This window comes from Hemitrygon akajei, chromosome 21 (assembly GCF_048418815.1).
Source record: "Hemitrygon akajei chromosome 21, sHemAka1.3, whole genome shotgun sequence".
NCBI lineage: Eukaryota > Metazoa > Chordata > Chondrichthyes > Myliobatiformes > Dasyatidae > Hemitrygon > Hemitrygon akajei.
This window is the reverse complement of record NC_133144.1, coordinates 21,484,603-21,506,562: the sequence shown is the minus strand read 5'-3', so window position 1 is coordinate 21,506,562 and position 21,960 is coordinate 21,484,603. Positions and strand designations below refer to the sequence as shown.

The following is a 21,960-nucleotide window of genomic DNA, read 5'->3' as shown; positions in this document are numbered from 1 at the left end:
GCTGTTCAAATGGTGTGTTTGCTATGTAGGACACTGTCTTACACTGTTATTAAGAAATGTGGATCTCATCGAGCCCATGCAATTAATATCAGGGTGGTATATCTTGAGCTTAAAGATCAGTTTTATTTGTCACATGTACAATGTAACATGCTGTTAAATATGTCATTTGTTTCAAAAGAAATCAGTGAAAATTGTGCTGGGCAGCCCACAAGTGGTGCCACACTTCCGGCACAAATATAAGCATGCCCAGAACTCATCAGTCCTAATCGTACGTGTTTGGAATGTGGGAGAAAATCAGAGCACCCATAGGAAACCAGTGGGGTCATGGGGAGAGACACAAACTCCTTATAGACAGCGGCGGGAATCAAATCCTGGTCTTACAGCCTGCTCTATAAAGCAATTGCACTGATCTTTATGCTACTGTATGAAAAGCAGAGGATTTTAGAGATGGTAGGAAAGAAGCAGAATCACCTATTCAAGCAGCAGTGAATCTGCTAAGGCCTCACCATCCTCTCACCCTCTGTTCTTCTCCTGTTGCTTATCTGCATCTTCACCTCCAACAAACCCAGCAAACCCCCTGATTTAACCCTAGCCAAATCACTGGACAATTGATAATCAATGACCTACGAACCAGTACACCTTTGGACTGACTGTGGGAGGAAACCGGAGTACCTGGAGGAAAACCATGTGGTCATGGGGAGAACGTACAAACTTCCTTACACGTAGCGGCAAGAATTGAACCATTACACTACTGTGCCATCCTTTTGCTTTTAAAGGAAAGCAGTGTCGTTTAAGTGTGCATCATCAATAAAAATTATTAAGAAATGTTTTTGTTGGTAGATCGTTAACATTACTGATACAGTCAATATTTGTCATCATCCCTGATTCTTCATTGATCTAAATACCTTGCCCAAGCATTACTATGTGCAATTAAGAGTGAGCTACATTTTCAGTTGAAAGTCACAGATAGGTCAGACTGAGGACAGGTTGCTGTACTTCCTTCAAGGAAGGAAGTGAGCCAGGTGGGTTTATTATTATCGATTAGTTCCACAATCACCAATACCGATTGATCTTGCTTTTGATTTACGTGATTGTATTTAAATTGCCAGGTCTCTTGTACCAAGCTCAATCAATAGAAACACAAGGACAATTCTATTGCAGGAGTGATTTGTGTCAAAGACACTCCTCAAGCAATGCAGATTTGTTCCAGAGTACACCAGAAAGTGATTGAGTTTGCTAGTGGCATCACTTTGCCAATGCCCGTGTCGGTGCTCATTTCTAAATATGAAGTGTAAAATACAACAGTTGATTTGATATTTTGGACCTTTTCAGATACAGTACATTTGTTTGGCTTGTTGATATCCCTGTGTCATGACAATTGTGCCAGCCGTTGGTATTTGAAGGTCCTGCTATGAAGTTCTTTCTCTTTTGGTTACAGATCGTCGGGGCAACACAGTCAGTACTTATGGTTGACTCTGTGAAGACTGGGATTTACGTGTGCCGAGTGAACGATGAACAGAACCGATGTGTTTTCAGCAACTGGGCAAAGGTCAAGGTTCATTTTATCAAATCTGGTAAAAGCTCCTTTTATAATTGGTTCACATAGGCGTTAGTGTGTGGTTTATAAATGGGGAGGTGTTGGTCGATAAGACAACTTAGACAATGCTTAATTCTGCAGTACAGTGAGTTAGGATGCTTCTAGCCAGGGGTTGGCTTGGAGTTAGTGTCAGTATTGTTTCCTCTGACTTACAAACAGCACCTTGTCCCAAAGTGATCCTGAACGGTGTCCTACAGTCATTGCTCATAACTCATTCATAGTCATGGAGGTAAACAGCACAGAAACAAGCCCTTCCACCCATGTTGACCTGCCTATTACCAATTCTATTTTCCTGCATTTGGCTCGTATCCCTCTACCCTTTCCTATCCATGTACCGGCCCAAAAGGCTTTGAACCATTGTAATGGTATTTGCCTCTACCACTTTCCCTGGCAGCTACCCATCACCCTACGTGTGGAAAAACTAGTCCCTGGGATCCCCTCATCTTTCCCCCTCTCGCCTTTTATCTATGCCAGCTAATTTTAGGCTCCCCTCTCTGGGGAAAAAGACAGTGACTGATATCTATGTCACTCATGCTTTTATAAACCAGTATAAGGTTACCCATCAGACTGTGTCATTCCAGGCAAAACAGAGCCAGCCTATTTAATCACTCCTTATAACTCAAGCCCTCTTGTCTGGCAACATTTCTATGAATTTTTCTGCACCCTCTCTAGCTTGATCGCATCTTCCCTATAGCACGACAATCAGAACTGCACGCAATACTCCAAGTGTTCCAGCTTTGACTTTGACACTGCTGTATCACACATCCATCCAGTCAGTCATTACCCTGCCCGATCCTGAAGGAGTCTATGGTTCCCACATTGGCCTCATTAGCCACCTCAGAACTCATAGAAGCAGAGTGTTTCTATGAACCAACTGACCATGCCACTTTCTCGTAGCCATCATTAGGCAAGAGGTGCAGAAACCTGAAGCTCCACACCACCAAGTTCAAAAACAGCTACTTGGCTTCAGCCATCTGCTTCCTGAACCTACCTGCACAACCCTAATCACAGCCTCAAAACAGCAATACTACTGCCACTTTGCATTACAACGGATACTTTTTAAAGTTGTAATTGTGTTCTTCCTTGTAAAAAGTCAAGTATAATTTATGTTCTTCTTGTGATTGTTGTGTATCTGATGCCACATGCCTTTGACGTTGCTGCAAGTAAGTTTTGCGTTGTGTCTGTGTATATACTGTGTGTACTTACGCACATGACAGTGAACTCAACTTGGACTTTGACTTTGGATGCAAGTCATGCAAGGTCCCAAGGGAATGACTAAAAAGAAGAGCTGACAGACATGCGAGAGGAAGCAAGAAGGACATTCAGAAGCAACGTGCGCCACGCGAATGTCATTTCAGGACTTGGTACCTTCATTCCAGTTTGGCCTAGTAGTGACAGGCCTCCACCTGAGCAGCGAGGATTCTGGGAAAGAACTTAAGGTTTACCTCAGCAGAATGCTGCTTTCCCTCAGCCCTCACCCTAACTACCTGTGTGCTTTCCTCAATCAATTTTAACCTAGCTATCTAATGGAAGTAAAACAGGCCTAAAGATAAAAACAATAGACTGTGGAACATCATATGGGAGGCTGCCAGAATACTCAATTCCTCAGCACTGTTCTCTGTATAGTCTGCTGCACCATCTCACAATTCTGATGCTGAACAGTGATGCAGGGAGCTGTAGGCCCCCTTCAGCAGAGCAGCTGGCTCCTGGCACTGACCGACATTCCAATATCCTCCTCAATGCAAAAATAAATCATGAGCGAACAATACAAGTTATCAATTATGGATAACTCTGAACATCCTCTACATAGCACCATCCAGAGACAGAGAAGCAGTTTCAGCGACAGGTTACTATCGATGCAATGCTCCTCAGACAGGATGAAGAGGTCAATACTCCCCAATGCCATTAGGCTTTACAATTCTACCGCCAGGACTTAAGAACTTTTTAAAAGCTATTATTAATGCTTTTTGAGATAGTGATTTAGATGCATATCATATTTTTTACTGAGTTAAGTATTGTATGTAATTAGTTTTGCTACAACAAGTGTATGGGACATTGGAAAAAAGTTGTATTTCCCCATGGGGATGAATAAAGTATCTATCTATCTATACCATTTGTCCCGCTCACGAAGACTCGGTAACTGCACCACAACATCACACTTGCCGATCTGTTAACCGGTCCATGTAAAAGGGCAAGAAACGCTGCAGGCAGCCGAAACTCCAAACACAAATGGAAAATGTTGGCAATTCTCAACAAGTCAGGCAGCAGTTATTGCTAGAGATGAGGCATAATCCATTCAGAGAATGACCTATTTAAAGACCCAGAAGGAGGGTAGGGTGGAAAGTACGTTGAGAATGCCTGGGATAGAGTTGAGACCAAGGGAGAATGAATGATACAAGTGGTGGCGGTGGTGCCTCCTGAGAGACGGTGATAACAGCTGATCTGTCTGGAGTTGATATAAATATAGAGTCATAGAGCTCCACAACCCAGAAACAGACCCTTCCTGCAATACAGTCCATGCTGTCCACTCTGCCTAGTCCCATCTATCTGTACCCAGGCAATATCCTGCCAAATCCCTCTCCATGTACCTATCCAAACTTCACTTGAAGTGGGGGGGGGGGGGGGGGAACTGTAAGATTGAAAATATTGTAGATCTGGAAATGTGAAATAAAACCAAATGTTTGAAATACCCAGCAGATCAGGCAGCATTCACAGAGGGAGGAATAAAAGCAGAGGTAACGTTACAGGTTGATGACGTAACATCAGAAATTGTCGACACTACAAACCACCAGGACTGGTGATCTGAAATTGTTGAAATTTATGGATGCAGTGTTGGGTTTTCCAAACCGACTCCTGAACTCTTGCTCTCTTCCCAAAAACGGAGGAATCCCATCCCCCCCCCCCCCCCCATTTCACAGTTTTAAACTGTTACGTCAAATGAGCTCTCTACTTCAAGAAAAGTAAAACCAAGTCTGATCAAAATTTTCTAAAAGAAGCATGCTGTCTCAGTTTCACCATCCTTGTAAATTATTTTGAACCTCAACCAGAACCGTACTAATCTTTTTACATTCAGGAGACTAGAACTGTTGAGCAGTGCCAAAGTTCAGTGTGAGTTCAATCTAGGTTCTCTACCTTTCAATTCTGTCCCATTAAAAGATAAAGTTCAGTGCTTGGTTTTCATTTTGCTTTGAACTCGTTACAGTTCCAGTCCAGATGAAGGGTCTCAAACTGGGTTCAATTTAATATCATAGAATGTACAGGTTTCCCCCGTAATTCAAAGGTGGAGTGTTCCTATGAAACCGTTTGTAAACTGAAATGTCATAAAGCGAAGAAGCAATTACCATTAATTTATATGGGAAAAATTTTTGAGCGTTCCCAGACCCAAAAAATAACCTACCAAATCAAACCAAATAACTCATAAAACCTAAAATAACACTAACATATAGTAAAAGCAGGAATGATATGATGTATACAGCCTATATAAAGTAGAAATATTGTAGGTACGGTGTAGTTTCACTTATCAAAATTGGGAAGACAGCGAGCCAAAATCAATTTAGAGAAAAAAAAATCAGCATGTACATGCATACGTACGCACATGCGTACGCACGTACACGCACGCGCAAACAACTGCCCGCACAAGGCTTCACGGTCATTGTAGTCTTTCTCGGGGTAAACACACGTATAAAGCGGGTGTCTTTTTTTTCGTAAAAGCGAAAATCCTCTTTGGTTAGCGAAAACAGGTACTAACGTAGGTCTTTCGTAACAGCGAGCTGTTGTAAAACGAATGTTCGAAAAATGGGGGACACCTGTATATAGTATACAACCTGAAATTCTTACTATTTACAGACATCCAGAAAACAGGAAAAAACCCAAACAATGAATGACAGAAAAAATTAGAACCCCAAAGTCCCCTCCCCTCCCCCCTCTTGCTCCAGCAAAACCATCAAACCCCCTCCCACCACCCACCTTGCAAGCAATAGCAAAGTCCCCCAAGGGACAATCGCCCGTCAAAAAGTACTGTCCATCCCAACACTTGGACAACTCAGACAGGCTCTCTCTCTCTCGTTACTGGGGGAACAGACAGACAGACATACTTTATTGATCCCGAGGGAAATTGGGTTTCGTTACAGCCACGCCAACCAAGAATAGTGTAGAAATATAGCAATATAAACCCATAAATAATTAAATAATAATAAGTTAATCATGCCGTGGAAATAAGTCCAGGACCAGCCTATTGGCTCAGAGTGTCTGACACTCCAAGGGAGGAGTTGTAAAATTTGATGGCCACAGGCAGGAATGACTTCCTATGACGCTCAGTGTTGCATCTCGGTGGAATGAGTTTCTGGCTGAATGTACTCCTGTGCCTAACCAGTACATTATGGAGTGGATGGGAGACATTGTCCAAGATGGCATGCAACTTGGACAGCATCCTCTTTTCAGACACCACCGTCAGAGAGTCCAGTTCCACCCCCACAACATCACTGGCCTTACGAATGAGTTTGTTGATTTTGTTGGTGTCTGCAGCCCCAGCACACAACAGCAAACATGATAGCACTGGCCACCACAGCCTCGTAGAAAGTCCTCAGCCTCGTCCGGCAGATGTTAAAGAGAGGGAAGAGAGAGATAGAGCTCCTGCACCAACAAGAGGGGGAGAGCAGCAGCACGCAGTTCTCGTGTTACAATCTACCGTGTCACTTGCCCCAGTCCCCCAACTCGAGGACCAACATAGTCTCAATCATCATCAAGAAAGAGATCGCAGGGGCCTTCTTTCGACAGCAGTGCACACTGCGCGCTATAGTTGGCGACATCAGAGAGGAACCAGGACATCCACAGCCGGGGCCACCCCTCAAAGGCGCGTGTCTTCCAGGCCACAAGTAAAGGTATCGAAACACCAGGCTGTGCGCGAGTCTGAGAATGAAAGCCCAGTGCCTGTGGAAAAAAGTAGTTTGAGTTGCACCTGTATATCACGGACTCTGACAGGACCCCAGCCACCCTGAAAAGAGAAGAGGAAGCTGAAGCTGTTTCACGGATGAGTTGGAAGAAGTTGTCTAGGTTTGCAAAAACCTCCGGTGCCATCTTTAGCTCCTCCCACTTAACCTGAAACCTCAAGGTGGCACCGGGCAGTGACCTCTGTTGAGGTCATGGCTCCATTTTAGCTGCTTTTCATTTTTTTTGGACTTGTGGGAATGGTTTTGAGGACAGAGGGGAGTTAGTGGTCAGTATTTTAAGTACAGGGATGTGGGGAGTTAGAGCCTTAAGTCTCCACTCGGCGTTCAAAGGACAACAATGCGGACGTGGGACGTCCGTGGATGGGGCTGGGATGTTGGGCCGAGAGAAGGCCAGTGGCTCCGCCAGGGTCAGCGAGTTGTTGTCAATGGTTACGTTGGGCAGGAGGAAAGAGGTTCAATGCCCCTCCCCCACCCCACCGTGTTCGCCAATCAGTGAGATCGGAGTTTGGGATCCTTTCATGGTGAGGCCGGCTTTCAAGGCCTGGTGTAAGGTAATTGGTAAGTTCTGTGATTGAGGTCTGACGGTCAAATCGGAAGTCCATGAGTCAAGGCCCTGGCCAGAGCTCCAGGTCTGCAAGTCCACTGGGGTAGTTGAATGTTCAATGCCTGCGTGTCAAAGTCCAAATCCGAGTCGGCTGGTGGTGTGGAAGGGAGGGAGGAATGCGACTTGCTCTGCTGTTGTCTGTAGTGTTCTGTTTTCTCGTGCCCTGTGTGGTTCTGCCGAGCTTTGTGGGCGCGCTACGCGGCAGAATGTGCGGCAATGCTTGTGGGCTGCTCCGGAGCACACCCTCAGTTGTGCTGGTTGTTAGCACCGTATGTTTCGATGTACACGTGACAAATAAACTTGAATCTTGAATGTATTTCCCTCAGATGTTGACTGACCCACTGAGTTCCTCGGTACCAGCAACTGCAGTTTCTGGTATCTCTGGCTTTCATTCTTTAGAATTATTCTTGCGATTTATGAATGTGTGCCTCTAGAATCTTTCCCTGTCCTTGAAGCACAGACTGGCCCCATCTATGCCATCTACCAAACTCCGTCACACCACACATGATTTCCATGTTATCTCTTACAAACTCGTTGTGCAGGATCATTGATTCCTTGTCATCTATTCTGGTAGCTTTTATAGATACATGCTTCGCAAAATGTTATATCCCTGTGTATAATATTGCTATTATAAAAATGGGTCAGCAGGGTCAAAGCAACACTTTACAGCACAGGCGACCCAGGTTCCATTCCCGTCACTGCCTGCTGGGAGTTTGTACGTTCACCCCATGACCACATGGGTTTCCTCCTGGTGCTCCAGTTTCCTCCCACCATCCAAAGGCGTAGATTAGTTTGTGATTGTAAATTGTCCCATAATTAGGTTAGGATTAAATCGGGGGATTGCTAGGTGGTTCAGCTGGAAGGGCTGGAACGGCCTATTTCGCGTGGTGTCTCAATACGCAGTCTAAATAAAACAGAAAATCGTGGAATAACAGTGGAAATCCATTTGAAAATGAATGTCAAATGATAGGTTGACTTCTTGGGTATGTGCACTCTTTATCCTGATGTCACAATAGTATGAATAGATTGAAAATAAAGTAGTACTTCATGGGTCATCATCCTGAATCAGTAAATGCTTCTTTGTTAGTTGTCCTCTGTGTCTGTTGACAACTCCCTCCCCACCCATCACTTACACAGGCTATGGAGAATTTTCTCGTACTTTACAGGTGGGGTACAACTTTTACAATGTTTCCTTATTGTTGTACAGAGACACAGAAAACGGGCATACAAACAGGAAACTGTGGTGCAAATGGCTAGTGCCATCGCAGCATCGAGACACACCAATTTCGGATTAAAGAACTGAAAGCAGGAAGAAGACCTGCTGATGACGTGTTTGCGTTGCTAATTCATCTGCCAGAGACAGCTTCTGACTCTAGTTTCCTTTCCTTCCACCACCTCCTTTAGCAGCTGCCTCAGCTGTTTGCTCAAAAACATCAGCCATTCTATGAATTAAATATTTTAAAGAAATAAAAACACAGCTGCTGAAATATTCCAAGAAATCAAAGCCATTATGAGCTATAAAACATTAATGTCAAGTGTGTTGTAACATATTTTAATTTATTCCTGTTTACAATTTAGATTTTGGATTAACAGACAGAAATCTGTGGCAATATCTGGTTCAATTGTAATGTCATTCTTTCATGTTTACATGCAGTGGGAAGGCATGTGTTTACATATAATAAACCTCCACGCCCAGTGGCAACTGCAAAAGTCCACATAGTACATACCTTCAGCAATATCTGAATGGTATCAGTCAGCAGTTAGCCCTCCAGACATTAGATCCGATCAGCTGTGGGTGTAAGACTTTGGCTTGGTTGTTGCAATGGAGAGTCCAGGCAGTCAGTGAATCCAGGCATTCACTGCTTATATAGGATCTCCTTCTCTCCAGGTGGGTTTAAATTGCTGAGAAGCATGCTTACAGAGCCTCACAAACACGAGAAAATCTGCAGATGCTGGAAATCCATAGCAACCCACACACGAAATGCTCAGTGGACCAGGCAGCATCTATGGTAAAGAGTAAGCAATGTTTTGGGCCGAGATCCTCCTTCAGGACAGGAAAGGAAGGGGAGAAGTCTGAGTAGGGAGGTTGGGGGAGAGGAGGAAGAAGTACAAGGTGGCAGGTGATAGGTGAATCCAGGAGAGGGGGAGGGCTGTGAAGTAAATTTGGAAGTTGATTGGTGAAAGGAATAAAGGGCTGGAGAAGGGGGAGTCTGATAGGAAAGGACAGGAGACCATGGAAGAAAGGGAAGGGGGAAGAGCACCCGAGGGAGTTGATGGGCAGGTAAGGAGATAAGATGAGAGAGGGTAACAGAACCAGGGAATGGTGGAGGGAAGTTCGAGAAATTGATGTTCATACCATCAGGTCCTCGAACATAATGTAATTTTTTTTCATATAAAGTACCTACAATAGTGATCTGTACAACTTTTAACAACTGACAAATTTGACAACATTACTTGCTAATATGTGCATCACTGAGATTGATAAGTGCATGCCACTCTCGAGATCACCAATTAATTACTGCAAGGAAAGCAAAGCCCTTATTAATTAAAGCTTGCATTTCTGTTCAGCTAACGGTCTAGCCGTAGAGATACGATCTTTGTTTTCATGGTAAATGTGGAATGTATTAACACCTACACTAAATGAACAGTGTGGTAATGTATGCACTCTGAAATCAATGGAACAGAGGACATTTACCCTCTGAACCCCTCAAACAGAAGAGGGTAAATATCTAGCCCTCAATATTCAAAGTGTACTTTATTTTATTATTTGCATTCAACTGCCATTTTGTCAACTCAAATAACTTGCCCCATTTCTTCAGTGTCTGTGCTTTTCTAATTTGGTATAATCAGCAAGCTTTATTACTCCACACACATCCCGGGGAATTCAGCAAAAATGTCTTTATGTTGAGATATGAAAGCATGCTACCTCAGGGCATGGTTGAGGCAAATAACAAGTAAGTGTTGGAGGGGGAAGCCAGTATGCTTTAAATGGCATGATAATGTTTTATTGTCTTGCAACTTGATCCTGTGCCATTGCAGTACTGTGTGTGCTTTACAAATACTATATTGTACTTTGACATATTCTGTTGTACACTCGTAGCAGGGTTACCTCGAAACTGGCAGGGCGAGCTAGTGATTGGTGTGCAGCCTGAGTCCTCGAGAGTAAAACTTGGACAGAGAGCATCCTTGATGTGTGTTGCATTTGGAATTCCTGCTCCCAACTACCAGTGGTACAAAAATGGGATACAGTTACCTCATCAATCCAAAGAGGAGTTGACAGTAAGTTGACCTCAATAAATTTGCACCTTTTCATACCATCAAGGAGACAAAACTAAGTGTTTAGTCTGAAAGCAGCTCCACTAAAGAAGGCCATGAGCATGGTGGTTCTAGAGCAGGGGTTCTCAACCTTTTTTTTAATGCTATGGACCCCTCCAGTAACTGAGGGGTCCATGGACCCCAGGTTGGGAACCCCTGTTCTTGAGAGAACCTGCATGTGGGTCAGCTTATCTCTGACCTCTGCACCTGTGTATTGGAAACTAGGAGTCAGAGTTGAGCTGGAAGTTGGATGCAGGACGCACATGCTGGGCTGAACCACTTTAGTGAGAGACCCTCTCATTTTTATAACAGCAGGTTAAGTAGTGTGGCCCCGTTCATTTGAATGAGGTCCCTCGCCTTAAAAATGATTATTGCAGTTGAGTATTTTATTGTCCTTTATTTCATATTAATCTTTTAGTTTATTGTTGGGACTTCAAGTAGTTCTTAGTTTTGTTTTATGTAAGTATTTTTGAATATCCTTTCAACATCTGATAGTATGGACAGTCTACAGGTCATCATGAAATGCTGGGGACATGGACTAATGATCTATCACCTGCAGTCTAGGGCAACAGAAATTTTCTGGAAGAACTTAATGGCTCAAGCAGCATCTGTGAGAAGGAAGGAATTTTCGATGTTTTCAGTCAAAAGGGTTTCAGCCTGAAATGTTGGCAATTTCTTTTTCTCCCACAGATGCTGCTCAACCCACTGAGTTCCTCCAGTAGATTATTTGTTACTCCAGATTCCAACATCTGTAGCCTCTGTGTCTCCAACTGTGATACCGGTGAGCCAGGTACTACCTGTGAACCAGGTACTCCCCTGTGCTACCTGTGAACCAGGTACTCCCCTGTGCTACCTGTGAACCAGGTACTCCCCTGTGCTACCTGTGAACCAGGTACTCCCCTGTGATACCGGTGAGCCAGGTACTACCTGTGAACCAGGTACTCCCCTGTGATACCTGTGAGCCAGGTACTACCTGTGAACCAGGTACTCCCCTGTGATACCTGTGAGCCAGGTACTACCTGTGAACCAGGTACTCCCCTGTGATACCTGTGAACCAGGTACTCCCCTGTGCTACCTGTGAACCAGGTACTCCCCTGTGCTACCTGTGAACCAGGTACTACTTATGGTCTACTCCATTTAGTGGGAGGACTAGTGAGTATGGAGGTTCAGATTGGTAATCTCTCGTTTGGATCAGGGAGTATTTGGATCCAGTGAAAACTGGCACGGTGATTTGTGATTTGAACTTGCAGGCTATTGGCTTTGTGGTGTATCCAATGTTCAATTAAACAGGATGTAACAATGACTATTCTAAAACATGAAGTGTAGCACTGTCAGATACCTGTAGATCAGGGGTTCCCAACCTGGGGTCTTTGGACCCCTTGCTTAATGGTATTGGTCCATGGCGTAAACAAGGTTGGGAACCCTGCTGTAGATGAAGGACTATGAAAAAAACAAACAATATGCAGTAGTCCTTTGGAATGGAACAGAATGCGTAGTGGAGATATGAAATTATTCAGTTTCTTTTATGGATGAGAGTCAGCGTGGAAATATCAGAACTAAGGTTTTTGTCAGAAAGAGCTATTAATACGATTCAAGCTGGATAGATTGAGCTAAAAGATCAGCCAAGAAAAGGTTTAAAGAGATAAATGACTATCTCATTTTTCTATGTTCCTACAAGTTTAATATGTTCTGTACTGATGAACTATTATTTTAATAATTGCCTTTTGATTATTAGAAATACAAAGATGTGACATTTCAGCCAACTCATTTTGTTTTCACATGACGATAATATAAAGATCGTGATTTTGAGAAATGGCTGTGAAGGCAAATTACTGGATCTTTGTGATCAGACTGATGCTGTTCTCTGCAGGCTACGTTTGAAAGTGTTTTCTCTCTGTACCCAGATAGCTGCCGCTGAGCGGAAACATTATGGGTCTTACTTGTGTGCGGTCACCAATAACCGAGGACAAGAGTGCTGGAGTTCTGCTGCTGACGTAAGCGTAGGTAAATACCAGCACTGCGCTGTCGTTAATATCGCACAGAATTAGATTAATTATATAAAATTAATTCTATAAAACACAGAAGTGGGTCACTCAGTTTGGATTACTGTTGTTCGTCTTCAGGCCACCCTGTCCTGTTCTCCCTTGTGTTTTTATCAAGCTAAGCCCAAAACCACACCCTTAATTGCTTCCTATCTTTTGCTGCTATTCTATCGCTGCTTTGTACATTCAGGTGCAAGTTCTGTTTTAATATTATGTGCCAGTATCTTGATTTTACATTCCAACAATCAAAGGTGATGCTTTCTGAATTTCATTGTGTTCCTTCGAAACACTCTGCTGGCCATTAACTACATGTACCAAGAATATCCAGTCGTGACTCAGCTAATTATCCTCATATTATTGTGTAGATGGGAGCCATTGTTATGAAGTTAAGCAGGTAACTATGAACATTCTACAGAGTTAAGGACATGCAGGACCAGTAACTGCTTCTTGTGCTGCTTTATTCCTGAATGTCTGTTCCTGGAGGAAAAAAAGTCCTTTTGATAATACAGAATAGGAGAATGTCACCACCAATACATCAATGCTATTCTGTCTAAACTTCTACTTTATCTGGATGATGGGGAGAACAGGAACCTCACCTCTGTGTCTAGGATTAAGACTGGTTGCGACAGCAAAGGGCTTTCTACCAGCAATCCAGGTGGAATTCAATCCAAAAGTAGAACTTTGGCAGCAGGGTGTTGGTAACCAACTTCTCTAATAAAAAATGAACACTTTGCAGTGAAGGTCCTGTCAAAGGTATCAGCTTTTACCTGACGGGTGGGGGGGGGGGGTTTAAACAGTTGCTACATCATAATCAAGGCACTATTTTGAAACAAGAGCAGTTGAAATTTCTCTCTACCCTTCAACCACCATTGTGCAAAAAAAGTTATTTGGCTATTGTTGTCCTGTTACCTGCTGCACTTCCCACATTACAAAATGTGTGTACCTACATCTGACTTAAAGGAAAGTGACAAAGGAATATAAATCATTCTTCTTTCCATCAATTCATTTGGTTAAAATAGTGGAATTATCTAGACAACAGTATGAAGCTTTCGGAAACCATCAAACATATTCCTGATCTCTAAATTGCATTGTATTTTTTACCAGATTGCCTATCTCATCCAAATAAAGCTAGTATCAGCATCAAATGAAGTGTCATGACATGGGCAATCATGGCCTTCAGTCTGTCTATTGGGCGGGGCCTCATTGCCTGTGGTGAAGATCCCCTTCATGCTGTTGCTCTGTCTATGACCATGATTGCCCTTGGCAAATTTACCGACGGAAATGGTTTGCCATTGCCTTCTTCTGGGCAGTGTCTTTACAAGACGGGTGACCCCAACCATTGTCAGTATTCTTCAGAGATTGTCTTCCTGGTGTCAGTGGCCACATAACCAGGACTTGTGATACCCACCACCTGCTCCCATGGCTTCATGTGATCCTAATCGGGGTGGGGGGGGGGCACAGGGGTTAAGCAGGTAGCACACCCTGCCCAAGGGTGACTTGCAGGCTAGTGGAGGGAAGGAGCATCTTTTGGTAGAGATGTTATCTCCACACTGGCACCCTATATCTAGCACAAGTATCATAAAACTACATCACAGATCCTGTACAATTTAGACCAAAACAAAAACAAAGGCTGGGTGTAAGATGCTTGTAAACCTGGCTTTTCCACAATGGAGGCTGGAGGTTATCTGTAATCCACCAAATAATATGATAATTTAGGAGTTGGCATCAGACAGAAAATTATGATGTAACAAGGGTTCTTTGGGGAAAATGAGGGATTTTAGCCTTCATATGAACTGGCCAAAATAGTTTAGCAGACTACTTTAGTGGTTAAATTCCTGGAGTACGTACGGTACTGTACAATAGTCTTAGGCACATTAATATAGCTAGGGTGCCTAAGACTTTTGCACAGTACTATATTGTCAACGTGGAGTGAAGAGCAAGTTTGTAAATCTGACAGGAGCAAAGGATGTGGGAATAGTGAGGGTGGAGCATCGTGGGACAGGAGGCAGAGAAGGAATGCCAGGGGCAGCAGAGGCGCAGGTGCAGACACACCCAGCGCTGGGACACCAGGCAAAGTCATTTGATTCCAAACAATTGGTTTATTGATCATTACAGAATGTGTCTCTGGTGCTTCCTGCTCCCTGCCCTCTCCTTACTGTTATTCTAAACCATGATTCTTCTCTCCCTGCCCCCTTCCCACTCCCAGTCCACAACAGAGACCCAGATCAGAATCAGATTTATCATCACTCAATAGGTCATGAAATTTGTTGGTTTTTTTTGTGGTAGCAGTACAATACATAAAATTACTAAACTGATGTTGAAAAGTCTTAGATACCCTAGCTACTGTATATATGTGCCTAAGACTTTTGCACGGTACTGTATGAAATTGTTTTCTTAATCCACTATTTTAAGGATGCAGCCGGGAGAGTGCTTACCATGCATTGGCTACAGCACAATGTGGAGAGGCAAGTTAATACGTTTCTTGTGCAGGATTAATCCAAAGCTAAATTCCTAATTTAAAGAAGCAAAACTATTAAGATATGAATGAGTTAACTTTGAATGATTGGGGAACTTCAGTGAAGTGCCTGAAGTGGGACAGACAAACATCCATGGAATCAGTACTGGAACTCTGAACAATAATTAATTCCAATGTAGAGCAGAAACTCAATAGGAAAAGTGACCCAATCGTGATTTACCAAAGAAGCAAAAAGAAAGGTATTAAGTCGGAAAGGGAAAAATGAAAAGTTTCCAGAAAAAAAATTCTGAGGATTGGGAGCAGCTTAGAATTCAGCAAAGAAAGGGACAGGACATTGATTAAGAGAGGGTTAAAAAGAGTGTGAGTGTAAACTTGCAAGGTACATGAAAGCAGATTAAAAGCTACTGCAAGTACATAAGAAAAATATTAATGAAGGTATATACAGTTACCTTACAATCAGAAATGGGGGAAATTATAATGAGGTATGAAGAAATGGTAAAATGATTAAACAGACATTGAGAAACGTGAAAGAGCCAGGAGCCTAATGAGAAGGGAGAATTAAAAGAATTATTATACAAAAGAGTCTTGGAGAAATTTATCCCACTGAAAGCTGATATATCTCCTGAGCCTGCTAGCCTGCATGCCAAAGTGCTGAAAGAGGTAACCATGCAAGAAATGGATGTATCGGTTGTCATATAAAATTCTGCAGTCTATAGAACAAATTATGGGATGGGCCAGTGGTGCACCTTTTGGAGCTGCTGTCTCTCAGTGTTATTATTTTTCATCTTTTGCATGATTTATGTATTTCATAACTTATAATAATTTTAATGTTTTGCACTGTGTGGTTGCCACAAAATAACACATGCCCATGATAATAAACTTGATTCTAATTCTGACTGGGCCTACTTCCACCAGAATTTGGAAGAATGAGAGGGAACCTCATTCTGGTAGACGTAGACTTTCTGAAGAGGACAGTTTCCCTGGCTAGAGGATCGAGATTAAGAGTTTCAGTGTCAGGACAGTGGGAAAGATGTTTAGGACTGAGATAAGAAGTAATCTCTTCACTCAGAAGATGGTGAACCTGTGGATTTCTTAACCACAGAAGGCAGTAGAAACCAAGTTGTGAATATTTTTAAGAAGATAGATTCCTAGGCACGGGGGTGGGGATGGGTGGGTGAGGAGAGCGCTGAAATATAATCTTGAGACAGTGGATCTCCCATATTGGTATCGAAAGAGCCACAAACCTGTTCCTGCACCTAGTTTCTACATTCCTAATGTCCTTGCTAAAAAAGCATGAGCTGGACTTTATCTAAAAGTCTTCTTGTACATTACTGGAGTACGAGTTCATTCTTACTGGCACTAAAGTCTAGAAATTAGACCTATTTACACCCAAATCTTGTGTGTAACTTTCAAATAAAGATGTGTTAATATGGTTGGCCTATTTCAGTAGGGAATCTAATCATAGGCAAAGTGCACTGGTCATTTCTGGGTTCAGCTAAACCTAACAAGCTCCCTGGCATTATTCACACGTGCAGTGAGATCAACTAGCACCCCAGCGGTTTGGCCTCCCCAACAGAAAATGGAACAATGAAGTGCAAACCATGACCGGTGTTTTTAACTCAAAATAGAAGGGGAAAATCCAACACTAATTTGTTAACCATGCATGAATGATGGTGCTGTGACTGGACATTGATATTTTGCTCTCTGATCATACCTTCCTCCTCGCTGCACTGCTTGTGCGGGCTGTCAGTGATGTGTCAGAGTGCTTATTGGAACTCCTCACTGCAGGTATATGTAGTGCGGTCTCTGTGTGAATGATAAACCAGACTTCATGGTAACTTGGGGGAAACTGCATGCACAAGATCAATTGCTATCTTAACCTACTGTACTTTGGATGCCATACAGAATGCTTATTAGGGCACTGACGTATCTCCCAGTTGCTAGTCAGTTTGGGTATAACAAGCATCTGGTGATTTTTGAGTATCCACACGCAGTAATTTAATAAAGGAGAAGTGAAATCTATCCTTACAACTTATTTCTGTGCTAAATATCACCATTTTCACCAATTTGTAGGGTGTTTGACTGGATACTTAAACTAAATTCAGCACCCATCCAGTGTGTTGAAAATTGGTGGACTCTAACATTTAAAATAGTGAAAGTTCTATGCAAAGATGCCTGATACCCATTATAACCAGGATGTGTGCATTCTGTAAAATTGTTTCAAAAGTGTGGGATCTTTGCCATTCAACATTAATATAGTTTTCAGCACAGATTCAGGTGCTTTGGTCCATATGTCCATGCTGACTATCAAGTACCCTTCTATTAACTAACATTTCATAAACACAAGAAAGTTTAGAGGTGCTGGAAATCCAGGACTCTGTCCTGAAGAAGAGTCTTGGCCCAAAACATTAACTATCTTATCATTTCCATAGATGCTGCCTGACTTGCTGTGTTCCTCCAGCACTGCGTGCGTGTGCGTGTGCGTGTGTGTGTGTGTCTATAACACTTTAATTGGCTTTGTGATTCATGTGCTTATCTAGATGCTTTTAAATTGTGTGAAAGTCTCTCCGTCAGTTAGTGCATTTCAGATTTCAACCACCCTCTGGGTAAAAAAATACTTCCCTGTCTCCCTTCTAAGCCTCTTATCCTTTACCCCAAACATGCGTATGATGGCTAGTTTCATACAGATTCATGCTTGTTTTATTCATAGACTGTGTATTTTTATGCCGTTCCTGGAAGTGAATGTCACAAATAGAGTCAGCATCATCACCCATACTCAGCTGCTCGCGTGAGAGCAATGAAGAGTCACATTGAACAGCTATAGTGCAAGTGGGCCCTTTGCCATTCAACGTCAACGGAGTGCAGTTGCCCACCTGCACTAATCCAGTTTTTCGTATTTACTGCTCATTACACTGTTGACATTGAAGGGCCTCCACCTCTGCCTGTCCATACAATCACATTGCTGGTTCTGTAACATTTTTTGACCAGTCAGGGTTGTTAGCCCTGAGCTGAACCCCGGAACTTGGAGAGCCGGTGGGCCACTCTTAGTCTGTCCTCTGCCCTTTGACCAGATGGCATGGGTGACCCTACCACGAGCCAAAGCACAAGGCCCTGACTCCAGCCAACATAGCTCTCTGGGTCACTGAGGCACGCAAACCTCCAAACCCTGTGACAAGATTGTGGTCCTGTTGGAGGTAATCCAATTTACAAATGCTTTAGTTGTCCGGTTGAGTGAAGACTTTCAGAGTGTTGACACAGTGATGAGTAATGAATGCGATGTGAAACTGTTAAGTCTGTATCCTAGAATGGCTTTTCCTGTGTTGTATGCGAGTTAAAGCCATTGAGCCATGTAGCACTGAGACAGGCCCTTTGGCCCAACCTGTCCATGCAAGCCATGATTTCCATCTACATTGTGTCACTTGCCAGCGTTTGGCCCATATCCATCCAAAGCTTTCCTATCCCTGTACTTGTCCAGATGTTTTTTTAGGTTGTTAATGGACCTGTCTAAACCACTTTCTCTGTCAGCTCAACCTATGTGCTGACTACCATCGAGAGAAAAGGTTGCCCCTCAGATTCCCATTAAATCACTTAAAGATATGCCCTAAGAAGATGTTGCTGATGCCTTGTTCTGTATTTTCTTTATCGCTGTGGGTATTTATGTAAATAATTTCCAAGGTTTTTATTGGAATATATCATGTTATTTCCCATGCAGTGGAAAACATCAGTGCTCCATTACCACTACCTTCCCGAAGAGTGAAGAGTAAGTACTAAACTTCCTTTAAACATTTTTCAATAGATACTGGCAAAAATGCAAATGAAACTTTTCTAAATTGGATACTTTGGGGAGTAAATCCAACCTGGTCTATTTGGCACAAGTTGACTGTCAGTCGTTTGATAGTGTTTCTACAATGTGTCTGGTTGCAGCTTTTCTGCTGTAGAACTGTAACTCATGGAATTAAGAACTTACTACTGAGTGGTACGTTAGCTGCGGTTAGTGGAATTGCTGCCTCACACCTCTGTTGACCGAGGTTCAATCCTGGTTTATAATGTTATCTGTGTATTTGTACATTCTCCCGACATTGGGATGGGTTTCCTCCCACATCCCAAACACGTACAGATCAGGAGGTTAATTGGCCACTGCAGAATCTGAGGGTAGAGCTGATAGAAATGAGTAAAAAAAATAGGTTAGAATAGGAAGAATTGCTGGGGGGAACAGAATTGCTCTATGAGCTGGCATTGACTTGATGAGCCAAATGATTTCCCTCCATGATATCAGAAATATGGAAATGTCTAACTTGCTTCATTCAGATTTCCTGTATACAGCGGAGAGAGTAGAGGGCCATTCCAGTAGTCTTAGGGTGGAGTAAAAATATGTGAACTGGAACATTTGCGTGCAATATTCAGTCCTTATATTGATTCCTCCCATCCTGCGCACGGACTGTTTGATCTGCTTTCGTCTGGTAGGCGCTTCAGATCCCTCCAGACTAAGACTAATAGGCATTGGAGAAGTTTTTTCCCTACTGCGGTCACTTTGCTGAACTGTTAACTGACGGTTAACTGTCGGCTAACTATTACTTGGATTGCACTACCTGTATGTATAATCTATATTTTCATTTATATTTATCATTATTATTTTATGAGCAGAGAGACAACATCTGCCGGAAGTAAATTCCTTGTATGTGCATAGGTACTTGGCGATTAAAGTCTGATTCTGATTCTGATTAATTTGCTCTGCAATTCAGTTTAGATCTAATTACATTTTTAATTGTTTAACTCTCTGCCCTAACAAAAATGCATCAATATTCTTGAAATGTTCATTTATTCACCAGCACTAACATGTTCTGAGGAGAGCTCCACTACCCCTTTGTGAAGAAATGCTACCTGATGTAAGCGTGACTGCCTAAGGTTAGGTTTCTAGTCCTGGATTTCCCCCCACTGCAGGAAGCAATCTTTCTCTCTCTCTACCTATCCAAGCAAATCATGTTAAACAGCTCCTGTATTCATCTCTTGATCTACAGTATGTTCAAGGGAGCATGCTGATACTTTTGTGTATAGTTTGTTTAAGAAGTCTGAGGTTATTTTGAAATGTAGTGATGTGCAATTAATCATTTTCAGGTCCGTGTGAAGGGAAGGCAGCAGGAAGTTCCACACCAGTCTGCTTGACGCCAGGTAGGAGAAAGTACTTGACGTGGTCTTCACTTTTTCCCGCTTGTGTCTGGGTGTGACTTGAGAAAGGCAAAGTTCATCAAGCAGGTTCCAGCAAAATAGGTGATGTAATGCTAAAGGCATTCCAAGCTTCAAACTACAAGCTCTGTGAAAACATTTGGGTGTCAGGGAACATGAAACTTGATTGTTTTTAATTGTTGTTTGTAACTTAATTGACACATTCAGAGTTTTTAATGTCTATGCAGATCCTTGATTTGCATACTAATGCAGTGAGTCAGATAAAACCAGGAAACCCCAATTCTTTTGTGACCTATCCTTCTATCCTGTATCAACATTTCTGTATAACTTTTTGAAAGAATTGCATACTGAAACCTTGCATTTCTGAGTCAGACCACAATTGTTGCTAGCCTCTTCTTGCAATCAAAAGGATTGACCTGCTCCTACCTGGCCTTGGTCCTATAAACCTTTTGATAGCAGGTAATGGATGTTAAGTTGGATCTCATCAGTTCTGGGAGGACAGAAATCTGCCATCTCACTCAATGAGCTGGTCAGCAGTCCGAGAACAAGTTGCCAGCATTCCGGGAGATGGGGTTAGGCATGAGGGAAAAGCCTCATGGATTGATTTTTTTTTAGGCCAGCACAAAAGAAGACCCTTTGGGCCTTCTCTACCACTCAGTAGGATTGGTGGTAATTTTGTTCCCATCCAGGGACCATAGATTCTGGAGAAACTTGGAGAAGGTCCAAAGGAGGTTCATGAAAATATTCCAGAATTGAACAGCTTGTCATATGAAGAACATTTGATGGCTCTGGGCCTGTATTCACAAGAATTCAGAAGAATGAAAGGTGGCTGAATTCTGCTCCTATATCTTATGGTCTTAATCCCCATTGTTCAAACTGTCAATCTTAGTTAATAATTAATAACAGAATTCCAAATATCTAGTCCTCTTAGTGAAGAACTTCTTACTTGTCTCAGTTGCACTGTCTTTGTGCCCACCAAAAACAAACATTAAAATAATACGGAAGGTATTTTTGTAAAGTGATAGCACAGGTTGTTTGTTGCTGGAGAGAGACAGACAGGACAAGCTCCACCACGACTGTGCCTCAAAACTACACTTAAGGATAATGTATGGTAGTTCAACTGGCCATTGTAAATTGCCCCTCGTGCAGGTGGATGCTGGACATTCAACCTTTTTGGACAAATTTAAGAGTTTTACTGGAACAAATCATTGGAATACAACTTCCACACAACCCAACATTACTTTTACTAGGTAATATTGACGGGATAAAACCGATAGCCAGATTGAATAAATATCAGAAAGAATTTATAAAAATTGCATTGGCAGTAGCCAAAAAAGCTATTGCAGTGACTTGGAAATCGGATACATATCTAAGTATAGATCGTTGGAAGAACGAAATTTATGGCTGTATTCCACTTGAAAAAATCACTTACAATTTAAGAGATAAATATGAAACATTTTTGAAAATTTGGCGCCCTTATTTACAAAAGACAGGATTAAATATATAGGTGCTCCGAAGATGAAATAATTGGTTACTTGGGGAAAGAAATAAATGCATACACCAAAGTTATTACGAACTCCGTGGAGCGTGTGGGGATCTTCCAATATCCAGGCATTCCTTTTTTTTTTTTTTTCTCTTTCTTTTTTTTTAGGGATGTTAGGGGGGAGGGGTTAAGGGGAGGGGGCTGGGTAACATTTTTTTTCTCATACACTTTTATTTTGTAACTATTTGAAAACAATAAAAAAAGTTTATAAAAAAAAAAAAAAAAAAAAAAAAAAAAAAAAAAAAGAGGA

The 21,960-nt window shown here is 42.3% G+C and overlaps 1 protein-coding gene across 5 annotated transcripts in view; it reads left to right on the top strand.

Moving 5' to 3' along the window:
• The window catches only part of malt3 (MALT paracaspase 3), a 133,753-nt gene that overhangs the window by 50,161 nt on the left and 61,632 nt on the right, over positions 1 to 21,960 (top strand). For 4 of the 5 annotated variants that reach the window (XM_073024979.1, XM_073024982.1, XM_073024981.1 and 1 more), the window contains 5 exons: positions 1,439 to 1,574; positions 10,251 to 10,429; positions 12,370 to 12,469; positions 18,696 to 18,743; positions 20,099 to 20,152. In XM_073024979.1, coding sequence (XP_072881080.1) covers positions 1,439 to 1,574; positions 10,251 to 10,429; positions 12,370 to 12,469; positions 18,696 to 18,743; positions 20,099 to 20,152 — 517 coding nt within the window. The remainder of the gene's footprint in view (positions 1 to 1,438; positions 1,575 to 10,250; positions 10,430 to 12,369; positions 12,470 to 18,695; positions 18,744 to 20,098; positions 20,153 to 21,960) is intronic. The other variant, XM_073024980.1, reaches the window with a different exon arrangement.